This window comes from Thermobia domestica, chromosome 6 (assembly GCF_964235325.1).
Source record: "Thermobia domestica chromosome 6, izTheDome1.hap1.1, whole genome shotgun sequence".
NCBI lineage: Eukaryota > Metazoa > Arthropoda > Insecta > Zygentoma > Lepismatidae > Thermobia > Thermobia domestica.
The window spans coordinates 96,976,134-96,989,560 of NC_137459.1; the positions used below are offsets into that span (position 1 = coordinate 96,976,134).

General features: G+C 31.5%; 1 protein-coding gene across 3 annotated transcripts in view; it reads right to left on the bottom strand.

Annotated features, from left to right (window-relative positions):
- LOC145688109 (proton myo-inositol cotransporter-like) overlaps nucleotides 1-13,427 on the bottom strand; it is a 221,342-nt gene that overhangs the window by 16,581 nt on the left and 191,334 nt on the right. For 2 of the 3 annotated variants that reach the window (XM_081761860.1, XM_081761858.1), the window contains one exon: nucleotides 7,796-8,800. In XM_081761860.1, the coding sequence (XP_081617986.1) occupies nucleotides 8,568-8,800 (233 nt within the window). In that variant the 3' untranslated portion in view covers nucleotides 7,796-8,567. Of the gene's footprint in view, nucleotides 1-327; nucleotides 427-7,795; nucleotides 8,801-13,427 lie in introns of those variants that run through there. The other variant, XM_081761859.1, reaches the window with a different exon arrangement.

The following is a 13,427-nucleotide window of genomic DNA, read 5'->3' on the forward strand; positions in this document are numbered from 1 at the left end:
AAAGTTGTGAATGGAATTCAACACTGGGCTCAAAATTATTAGCAGATAAATGATTATGTGTATTAGATGAAATTGCTGAGGTGAATTAGATGGGAAAAAAAGGGAGAGAGAAGAAATATCTACATTAAACATTTAGGAGCTATTAGAAAGAAAAGTCGGGACAGAAGCGAATGTCACTTTAAGAAGTTTACTACTATTAATTTGTATTATAGAATTTGATTGTATAAGTGAGATCAAAAAGACATGAACTCAAACCTATGCATATATAAAAATACTACTTTACCATATATCAATGTGTGCGTATGTACAAAATATCTGATTACTTACGATTAAGTTAGATCTATTCTTTTCAAAACGTTCACTCATTTTGCAATTATGTTGAGAGGAAGATCGTTTTGGCCTGCCTTGCTTTCAGCATTTGAAGATCTGAAATAGGTGAGAGGCAAAATGCTAGTTGAAAGCGAAACAAACACTTTATCAATTTATTTACCAGATAAGTTTAGTATTAGAAAACGTAAAATAGCTCAATGTTTCGTTATGTTAGGTACACTGTTTATCACTTTAATCTGAGTATATAAATACTCTTCTCATTAAGGTTTGTGCAGACCAATAACTTACCGCAATATTCAATCTTCTTCATAATGTTCTGTTTTTCTCAGACATACTGATGATCCGTAAATGCATGCACATATTTCATAGAATAATTGCTTGGTCGTGATAATAATAAATATTTGATGCAGTGGGCAAGAAGAAGGTTTAATAGATGGCTTTTATTATGTAGATGAAAGAATATCATTATAAAATTGTTTCTTGAATCGGAAAGCTTTGTGAAAAAAGAAAAAAGCTTGAGAGAATGAATGTCTTTCAAAGCCGATGAAAGAAATACAGTGTTTGAGTGTGTGCTTGTATGTACACGAAAAGAACTCAAAAGATTTCACTAACAAAATCAAATTTGTAATATGATTCTCTGAGTAAAAAGATTCCTTTTTACACAGTAGTTTTGGAGCCCAAGTGTTTCCTAGGACGCGATATGGAGACAAGAGTGTTCGTAGAAAGTTCTCAAACTAACTTTGATAAAATATATTTTTACTAAACTGGTTTCTTAAAAGAAATAGTCTTTCTTACACTTGAAATCAATATGTGCTTCTCATTAAAATGAAATAAAATGTGCAGATTGTACGTTGAACAAGTTCAATAAGTATTTTTTTTTTCATCTAGTGAGGACTTTTTTGATGTATCTGGTATCTCTATCTATACGCTGAAAAGTATATCTAATTTTTCTTTCGTGCTCTTCAACAAGAAATTATCTACAAAATATGTGTGAACTCATGCAAGAATCATCCTGTGCATCTAAAGCGAAAAAATATTCACCGTTATTTTTGCATTTCTGTTGTATGTGGACAAATTAAATTATTAATGTAAAAATAGTACTAAGACTTAGGTATACATTGAGAAACAGGTTTGAAATTAACTGAAAAAAAAAATCTGCTTAGGAACAGTTTGATCTTTGGCTTAGAAATGCATTGTTCGTGCATATTTAGTAGTGTTACTAAAAACAGTAACAAATGTAACTGAGCATAGAAGTATTTTCCATTATTATTATTTGTTTTTTCTTGAAGACCTTTAGAAGCAAATACAATATAGAACGGATGCACAATAAATTCTCTATCACAAGTAAAAAATACAGTCGACTACAAAAATCATACCTATCACTTAATTTACAAACCTGTTTCTTTTATTTTTTATTTATGTTTCAACTCCTGTCCAGCAGAATTTTAGAACTTTCTTCTTTTATATTATTAATAAAATGTATTGTTCCCTAATAATACATAAAGGTAAAAGTCTTATCTGCCTAACAAACCTTCCGTATTGAAAGCCAACATTTAAAGACCTTATATTTCGTCTGGTCATGCTAGAGATAGTCATACATATATAAAGTGGGTCGGTAAGAAGGTATAAAACGGATTGGAGACTTTACTACTAATTGTATATAGTGAAGTCTTCTGAACTATGCATAAGTCACAAACAAATCTAACCTTGTCTTTTTCTAATATTTATATAAGCATTACAAGCCTAAGTCTTTTCATACAAAAACTTGTTAAGTTGGTTTTCTACTTTTATTTTATATGAAAGTGACTTGATTGCGTAGCCATTATCAATATTTGAGTAATATATGTTTTCTGCATCTCCACAAAAAATTACAAAAACAAGTGCATTAGTTTCAGCTCTTAAATTGTCACATTTTTTTGATAAGTTGTTACCGAAATAACTAATGTTAATTTAAACTTTTTCAACTTAAGAAACAAGTCATATTTCTTTTATCCTAGCTTTGGTTATTTCTGATTTTTTTTAACTTAAAGGAAAAATACAAAGAAGTAATAAGAAAAATATAGAAACAGAAAGTAATATATAGATTAAACTTCACTCTAGATAATTTAAAGGACATACATCCACTTTTCCCTCTAATATATGACTATGCTAGTCACACTACAACAACAAGACCGTGTTCATATAATATTAAGGTGTAGATCAGAAATTCATGAAGTTAAATTTTTTGTATTTAATATGGAGAAATAAACTGTTTTACTCCTCTGGTCGGTCTGTAATATGTGAAAGTTTTTACATCGTTCTGATACATTTTTGAGAATTAAAAATACTCCCAAGTAATTAGTCAATTGCAATTCACAGTTTCACTTGTTGATATCTATGTTCAACTCTATTCAAATCACTCGTGAAATCTAGAATAAAGTGTCCTACTAGAAGCTTGTCTAATTTCCCAATTATAAAAGTAACGAACACACATTAGAGAACATTTTCATATTTCAGTAACTTTAATTGATAAGCAATTTTGATAAAAATAATGTTTACCACTAGTTAACAGTGGCACTACTACAGTGCCATAATAATAATGTTTTTTCTTAAACATTATTTTTAGTGTAAGAGGGAAAGTTGATCACTTTCCGACTCTGTACGAAAACCTGACACTACTGGCAACTGAATCATATTCAACGAACTTAAAAAGTTCGTTATTGAATTTTCTATGTACGTCTGTCTGTCTGTTATTTGCGTTTTTTTCAATTTTGAACCCTGCATTTGATAGAGCATCAAAACTATCTGAGAAAGTGATTATATTTTTCGCGTCACTCTTACCGTTCCCGAGATATTGGCCCAAAACTGACCAATTTCCAGAAATTTAAGGAGTCATATCTCGAGAACCGTAAGTTATAGAGAGATATATTGGTGTTGATCAATACCTAAGAGAATGGTGAACCGTTTGGTACCAAATAGTGACCGGTGGCCACTGATCAACTGGCTACTGGCCAACTGGCCACCCTTCCCCAGATATTGGTCAAAAACGTTCGAATTTCGGGAGATTTAAGGAGCCATATTTCGGGAACTGTAAGTCATAGAGAGAGGATATTTTGCGAATTTTTGCGAGAAACAGTACAAAGTGCGGATAAAAAGATTTACTTTTACATGTAGGTAAAATCACAGTTATCCTTCCCGCTCTATCTCTCCATTCTTTTTAACCCACAAATCCCCAGTGTATCACAGGTGTCACATTGATTTCCTGTTGACCTTATAAAGTTAGTTTCAAACGTTTTACACAAATAACCATTGTACTTTATAAGCCACACATAAACCTATGTAGCAAGCTTTGTTTCGTTCCCTTTCTTCAGGTTTAGCAATTTTATTCAACTTTTCTTGTCAGTAGCTGCATGTGGCTCATGGAGTTCTCGAGCGCCTTTCAGCTTCCGGATATATTTTATTTTTTCCTATGATAAGTAAGTATTTAACTCCCTAAAAAATTATTTTTCCTGTAACTAAGAGGGTCAATAATTACTCTGGTAAACTAGTAATTGTTCATGTACTAAATTGAAGTTGTAAACTACGTCTGTTCCTCGCTGAGTCACAGGTGTCACAATGGGTTTCCAATTCATTCAAAAACATTCTTTTTGGACATTTCTGTTATCTAAGACCCTCAATTAGTGAACCATGATAGTTTTGTTCAAAAATGCTTACTTGAACAATGTTTGGGATTTTGTGGGGGTAAGTTCGTTCTGGCAATGCTCTTGGAGCATTCTCAACTAGTTTATTTATAGTAACATTTTAGATTAATATACATAACGCAAATTTCTGAAGTAATATATTGACTTTTGTATGGTTTGCTAATTACCCTTTCACTGACACATCGTAATACCATTAGACTGATCGTCTTTAGATCATCGAATTGCGATCACGTTTTGTTGAAGATCATACTACCTGAAATTATTTTATATTACATTTTTAAGGTGAAGAAGATTAACTTGAGTGATTTTTCAGCTTTCCTCATCTGTTAATTTGGACACACTATGTAAGGAGCTTTCTCTTGCACAGCGAAAACTGGAATTGGTTGTTAACTGAGGTTTTGTGAAGTGGGTCACAAAAGCGTAATAATATAATATAATATATATATATATATATATATATATATATATATATATATATATATATATACACATACATGACCGGATCCAGGATTTTCTGATGGGGGGTGCACCAATAACTACCAGTACATTTGAATTAAATTTGATTTTTTAAAATGCTTTTAAGAGTCTATGATATGAATGAGAAATTGTCCTGGAAATGCACAGTCTCGGTAAATCCTCTTTCTTCAACCTTCAAAAACCGGACTTAAACTATTGCTTTTTCAAGACTCTGCTTTCTTTTAAGCTCCAAACGGAAACATGACAGCAGAAATTTCCGGAAAGTGTCGCTTTTTTCACTGCTAACTTCTCAGTTTAGATAATGTATATTTCCAACCAAGAGGAGGTGCACGTGCACCGATGCACCCCCTAAATCCGGCACTATCTATCTATCTATCTATCTATGTATCTATGTATCTATCAATCTATCTATCTATATTATATATATATATATATATATATATATATATATATATATATATATATATATATATATATATATATATATATCGAACTATAAAAACTAGTATTTTTGAAACTCATCAAACCACCCCATTATTAACTAACCCGTATTGTCATTCTAGAAGTTTCAGTGAAAGTTTATTACCAAAAAGTAAGTTTGGCTTAATCTCATGTTAGTTCGCATCTTTAAAATATTGATACGTCATTGGCAATAACACAAAACAAGCATTAAAGTAATAATCTGTAAATTAAATGCATATTTGGAGATATATATATATATATATATATATATATATATATATATACCAAAGTATTACAGCTAGAAAAGCAAACACTATACAACTCTGTAGTTCCAGTTAAAACACGAAAACTTCAAATTTGCAGTTTTTAGGAAAACAAAATTTTGTTTATTGGTAGCTGAATCATTTGCCACTTCCAGAATTTATTCTTATGTTTGGCTCAACTTTACTTCTATAAAACTGTACGTAACCTCTTGACTTACAAGTTGAATACAAGTCAAAATAATAAAGTTTGATGATATCATACTTCGCTCAAATATTCAGAATTATTAAACAGCATATTTCATTTCATTTTATTTTATTTTAATCCATAGTCATACATGAAACTCAAAGGAAGACAAGCGTATGAATCGGACACGTCAATAAGTGAGATACAAAGAAATAGTTATTACATACTAAAAAACAATAACGTTATGGTGTTACGCGAGACAAAATTACACCATACAATCTACAAGCCGCATTTGGCAGACAGGTATTCATCTATTGAATAAAAATAATTGTCTAATAGATACTTCTTTGTAACATATTTAAATACATTCATTGACTCAATGTTACGAATATCTTTAGGGAGATTATCACACATATATAATGTTAGATCTAAGTGTATGGGACAGTTTTGAAACAATGTTGTATGGTGATTTTGAATGTGAAGATTTTCCCTATATCTAGTATTATGACAGTGAGAGTTTCCTTTATTTGCAAAGAATGTATTAAAATTCTGGCGCGTGAAAATTAATAACTGTAACACATAAAGACATGGCAGTGATAATATTTGTAGTCGTATAGAAAGTTTTTTACATGGTTCGTTTACTTTCGCATTGGCTAAAACCCTGACAACTTGTTTTTTTCTTTCTTTGAATACGGAAGATTAATCTACTTCTTGAATCATTTCCCCAGAAGATGATGCCATACATTAACGAAGATTGAAAGATACCAAAATAAATGTTTCTACAGCTATTTATTATAGAAAATATTTTTAATAACTTTCAGGGCATAGGAAACATTATTGAGATTTTGTGCTAACGACATTATGTGGGTATCCCAAGTCAGAGTGTTACTTATATGAAATTTGTTGAAGTTAAATACTTTAAGTCAGAATTCATGATTGATACACTAATGTCATGAGTATGTTTGTTTAGTTTCATAAACTAATACTTGCCTTTTGTTTAAAACATCGTTGTTGAAAACAACATAAATATTAAAGGTACATATAATTTACGTACAAGACAATCACGTTTTTCTTTTGTCTTTACATACCAATAAGAAGAAATAAAGCTAATAAATTTATGTCTGAAACATATCTTAGAATTTTCTCAGTGTAAAACCATGTTTGATTAATGTATTTCCAATATTTCTCTTGGAAGTACTAATTCAGTTAAGTTTTCGTAAAGTCTTTGTAATGCAGATGATAGTGCAATTTAAATACTTCTTTTAGAAATGTTAAGCACTAGCAGTGACCAACGTTTAAGCAACCAAATTCTTAGGTTGAGTAGATAAGTGAGTGAGTATTGCTGTGGACTATACAAATATAAAACATGGTTCTAATAGCTGTAAACGAAAGTTGAAAAGTACGAGCGTTCCGCAAAAATACATAAAAAATTCGACTATCGGTACTCGCTACAAGAATAAGTTTGTCATAAAGTGGTAGCAAATTTTACCTGCTTTACGGCATGTAACTATTTGTGTTTATTGAACCACAGTCTAATAAATATTTTGTTTGCCCCAGTATTGCTAATGTTTTCGGAATATTATGTAATTTTATATTATTATTATTATTATTACTTTGAAATTTGAATGTTAATATTTTTAATTTGGCACAGATAGAATTGTTACTAATAATAATGATCGAAATCCCAAACTGAGAAGTTGCAAGAAAGGTTTTGTTTGAATTTAGTTATTTGCAGGTTGAAAATACTACGTTGAAATATACAGCTATACATTTTAATATGAAAAAAGAAAAGAAATGTTTGTTTACACTGTAACTTAAGAGATTTCAAAGATGAGTTTAAGCTTAACTATTTTAAGATAAATATTTCAGTTTAACGTCCAACGATTATGCCCTTTAGACTACGGGAGACGATGATTAAGGCAAATGAAGGACGATGGAAGAATTGTTTCTGAAATACTCACTGTTACTAAATCTTCGGAATGTGTGTGACATTGATAGTCACGAGCCAGATGTCAAGCTATATTATTCACTATATTTTAGGAAAAAAAATAATCCTAATGAGATCAGATCATTATAATCTTCAATTATGTTTCAGAATGAAATAAACTACGAAGCACTTTACGTATCTCTAACTGGGTGTGACTGAAGATTTATTTTATCGATTACATCTAATTTTCGATTTATTTTTGTAACACAACAAAACTAAACACATACCTGTACTTTCATTACAGAAGCATCACTTTAGTGAGTACTGTTAAATATATTTCTCTGATTCAAATATATCCTTATGATGCAGACAGTAATGAAATTTAAAAACTTCTTTTGGACATTTAAAACACTTGCAGTGACCGATATTCATGCAAAGGCAAATTCTTAGGTTAAATAGATGATAATATAGATGAGTGACTAGTGTTTTTCTTTTATTCTTCATTTACCTGAGATTCTACATACATACCAAAATATTGAACATAAGTTACATATTATCTTCCTGCTGAAAAAAATAACTTACCTCATTATACATATGTAACATACGTAATATATACATATATCACAATCTTATTATTGCTTCATAAGTCTTATTATTGCTTCATACTAAGCGTGAATTTCATAAGACAGTAATTTTATTATATAACTTGAAAACGTTGTAAGAAGTTGATAATATCATTCAAAACTACAAACGTTATTATATCACCTTTAGGAAAACAGACAATACCCAACATATTACGAGTTTATCTCAAGAATTATAAACAGTACAAAAATAAATGACAATATGAAAATAGATACCAAGCTGTCAAAGGGAAAACCCAAATAGAATTACCAGAAATTTCAACTCAATTTTTAGGACACAAACCAGTCAAGTTCTTTTAAAAATTAGTAACCACAAATATTAGATAAGTACACTAGAAACATCAGACTAGTTCAATAGCATTTAAAACAATGCAAAAAATAATTAAGACGGTTTTATTACGTCACTAAAGAGCGAGGTATCATAACTTTTCATTAACTTCTATTGCTAAATTACGAACTTCGTTGCCCAAACTGGTTACACAAATCACAGAACCAACAATAAACGCATAACACACACACATACATTCAAACACACACATGTTTGCACACACAGGCTATCACAATCTCAGCTTGTAAATCTCCATGTGTAACAACATATCAACACTAGTTTTCACTTTCAATGATTCTATATGTATCCTCCTTATATGCTATATTTAAACCTTTGATTTGTACATACTGAGCATTCTTTGAACTTTGCTTCCCGCATCTGACAACACATATTGGACCAGTAAATAGCTGTTCCATTTCTTCCAAAGATTTCCCTTTGGTTTCAGGCATTATGAAGAAGAAAATTGTGAAACCAATCGCTGCCAAACAAGCATACATATAAAACGTTCCTGAAATAAAAGAAACATAATAGTACTTGTTTTCCTCTGCGAAAGAAATAATAATAATAAAAAGAATTACAGCATACACATGCAAGGTTCGGACTTTCCATATTTGATTTCTAATATAGAAAAATGCATATGAGCAAAAAAAAAGGTACATGCATAATATTATATCAAAAGGTAATATAGCGTTACGAGTTATTGTGAAAGGTTTCCTTAATTCGGAGAGGAGGGGAGTGTTAAAGTCACTCTCATTCTCAATTGATTTTAAATCCAAGCAGTGGAAACGATTAGAGAGCTCACCCAAACACATATGCCATATGTTGCTCATTCTAGTTTTGTAACTACGTATAACTTAATAAAATCTGACCATAACAAACGTATATTATTACAAATCGGTGTTTTCACAATTTCGGCAATACCGTAATGCCTTCATCAGACATTACGAAAGTATAATTTTACTCTAGAGCTTATACGTATATTTCAGAAAATTAAAAAAGGTCACTTCTAGTAACCAATAAGACTTCCTTTCATTTCAACAGTTACGAATTTTTAATTACGTACAGACCTCATTTTTCAATTAGGATTAAAGTTCCACTTTTTAAAATCTTAACTTCTCTAATTGGGCACACAATTGCTTTATTTTGTCTTCATACTACACTGCATGTTGCACCTGTTTGTCTCTCTCTCTCTCTCTTTTTTTTTTATCTCTCTCTAATACCTTGCTCCACGAATCATGAGTACTCCAATTCATTAATCCCTCAATCTCTATCTCTTCTTCTTATCCACTGTGCTTCTCTTCACTTTCTTATAATATTTCTGTTTTCATGTCTAATCCATATAAATCTTTCCAGTCTATTTCATGTCCTGTTTCTCTCACATGTTTATATGCCGCGTTGTTTTTCCTCTTTAACCTAATGTTGTCTTTATGTTATTGAATTCACCTTTATAAGACCTTCCCTGTCTCTCCTATGTACTTTATATCACAGTATTTTTACACGGTACATTGTTCCTTCCTCACTTCATTATAACTTGCTATTATTTCTCTTTTTCCCTTTCACCAAGTCCAACTTTCTCCTACCTCATTTTCTGTATGTTCTTACTCCTTTATCCAACAATTTTTAAAAGATATTCCGTTTTCTCTACAGTGCATGCTATACCAAACCATCTCTTCGATTCTTGTTTTATTCTCCTCCCTGTGCTTTCTTGTTCTCCTTGTTCTTCTTTACTTGATCCATTTTTTACTAGTAAAATATGGAACTTGTCTGTCTTCTTCTCTCCTTTCATCCTTGTTTTCTATCAGTTCTATCCAATTTTCTATAATCCTTTTGTGCAAATACACGTAAGCTGAGCAATCGTTCCTGTACCATTTTTTTAAACTCCCTTCTTCCTTTTTCATTGTCATATCCGAGAAGTTGGTTGTACTATTTTCTACCACTGCTACTTTTAATGTTCCTTTCTTCTCATCCTAATTATCCTCATTCTGTTACTAACAAAGATGAGTAATACTAAGTGTTTGCTTTCGTCAGATTTTATTTTTATTTAAGTTATACACCATATGGCATCAAAATCAAATATAGTTTTATGATGGCCATTATAGAACCTATGCTTTAAATCAGAAAGGAACAACTTGCCCCTACTTGCGGATAAACTCAGTGCTAATCTTTCACTGATTTTACCCCCAGCAGTGGGAATTATGAAAAAGCCTACAAAAATGTAAAAAAGTATATTTGATCTTGATAAGATGTGCCGCATATTTATTTTCAGGCTTCCGAATCAAACATACTACATGGAGTTAAAGATCAGTCAAAAATAGGGTGTTTGTTTGTTTTTCCACCTTAGGAACATTGTGTTTTGTACAATGCGATATGAGCTGTGTTAGTTGTTTTAATATTTTAATGAATTTTGCTTCTTGAACATTACTTGCGTGTTAGCAATGGGAAGAGAATCAAATCAAGTTTCTTACTAATACTCTCATACAAAATGAATAACACAGTAATTTAGATATTCATTAATGTATAATATGAGCTTCAAACAGTGATTATGAAACAGGCCTGGATCCTCACTGCCTGCGCCGCCAATTATTGCTGCTCGGAACATACTTCTACTACTGATTAATACTAACTTCTGGATATTCAGAATGAATGGTAGAAAGAACGAAACAAAATACAAAGTGAGTAAATTTCTTTTTCTTCTTTCGGTATTTTATCACTAGCAGGGAATCGAACACATGACCGCATACACCAAAGGCATATGTTCCAGATAATGCAAATGTGTTTATTTATAACGTGCGAAAAACCATTCAATTCTTTTCGGGCAAACCGAATTTATAGAATTGTTATTTTGTGTCACGAAATCAGTATACCCTAAAAGTTACAAGCGAGCTTGGCTTTTATATTTAAGAACCACTGGTCCGTTTACAATAATGGTATTACATTACTTATGTCCTTCACATTTTGATCGCCCCTCGTATATATCTTCATTAAGCTTCATATATATAAATACATTTATAATAAATCTTTCCTTCCATTATCATTTATCTTTTATTATAAAAACGTCGTCGTTTAATAATCTAATCAATGAAGGGTGCGAAGTCAAAATCGGTAAAAGGCAAATTACTTTTTAAAACATAAATCTCAATGATTAACAGTTTCAATCATTATTACAAACGGTGATGTTAAGGAAAAAAATGTTTGATCTTTCCAGGGCGCATTATATAATAACTACATTAGATGATGTTTTAAAATATACATTGTATCGATAAAGCGTCAGAATATAGAAGAATCTTATTCGAGTAATATGTAAGGTGGCGCATAAAGACAGTCGTCGGATAACTAGCTTAATAGAATGAACCTTATTCTTAACATAATCTTTGACAACAAATTCTCAACACAGATCCATATAATATAAATAACCTTTGCTTTTAATCAATTACAAATCGAATTATAATTCTTCACATTAACAAGAGAGAATTAAAATCATTTGAAAATTATCATTGGTTAATGAGAATTAAAGAAAATTAAATTGAATAAAAATAAAATAAATGTTCATGAAAATCTATAGCTAATATGGGTTTAACCCTTACTTCATCAACTGTAGTCAGCTTAAATTCGTATTTGCATATGATTCTAATAAAGTACATTGTACTGCACAATCATGATTAGGTTCCGTACTATTTTGTACATGTATTGCGTCGTGATTCTGATTTTGATACGAAGTGCCATCTCTTGAACAATGATTATGTCTATACATAGGATTGATAGCATTCCTAGAATTTCGCCATGTATTTTGATTGTTTTTCTGTCTACTTCGGTTGAGTGATCTGACATAATTATTGTCACGATTGGTTAGGTTAGGTTGATTACCAACATATCTTTGCCTATTTTGCTCGTTCTGATTGCTTAAATTCACTCGATTTATGTTGTGCTCCGTATCGTTCACACTACGGATATTTAGATTCCGAACAGGTACAAAATGATCTGAATTATTTTTACTTTTACCTACTCCTGCTTGTTGATTCAGAGCATGGTATTGAGTTTCATAACATTGAACAAGCATTAATAAGTGGTTGAAACTCATACACTGTGTAGAAAACAGGATCTGTTGTAACTTGAACGGTAACAAATTTCGAATTGATGCTATGATTCTAGATTCTGATTGCAATGGATTTACGACTTTTAATTCATTGTATGTATTTACAACAAACTCGACAACGGATTTGTGCAAACGAGGATTGAAATGTTGGTTTCTAATCGTGGCATCTCTATTTGCAAGCAAAAAGTCATTTTCATAATTTGCGATTAGCGCTGCTTTAAACTCCTCATACGTACTAACGTGATCTCGTACTGCTTTAAACCATAAAGAACATGGTGGGAGTAATAAATGAGGGATTAATTTCATATATTGTGATCTATCTATACACATTATATTGCACTCGTCCTGAAATTTTTCTAGGAAAGAAGTAGCATTCTCATTACACTTACCACTGAACTTACTCATGGCACGTATTTCACTCATCTTTACGCTTAACTTTACCTTCCTTTTATCATTCCGTGATCTTCTTGAGTGACAATTCCTATCTATGGTGTGATGTGTAGTTACACCGTCTCTTTTCCGGCCATCTGAACTCCTCGGATGATTTTCTTCCAAAATAATGTCCTCATCAGATACGGGTGAAGGCGAGGTCATCTCTGGCGAACAAGGGAATTCCACACGATCATTAATCGTGTTGTTGGGGTACGTGTTGTCCTTGATCTGTAGTGTCCTAATTTCCTCTTGTAAGATAGCTATCAACTGCGTGTTCGCACGTATCTGATTGGAGTTATCCGTGACCTGGATTTTTTGTTGACGTACAGAAGATTCTATTGCTTCTAAATCCCTTTTTACACCACTGACTTCTTGGATTAGATGGCTGTGACTATCTTGACAATCCTCAGATATTCTTTTTAACTTTTCGTCAAACTGCGAGGTGATGTCATTCATCGCCTGAAGAATAAATTGTTTCGTCTCATCTGACTTCTGCTCCATCGTCTGCTTTATGGCTTCCATATCTTCTTTTCGGCTTTGTTCTTGCCGTTCCATATCTTCTTTTCGGCTTTGTTCTTGCCGTTCCATATCTTTTTTTCGGCTTTGTTCT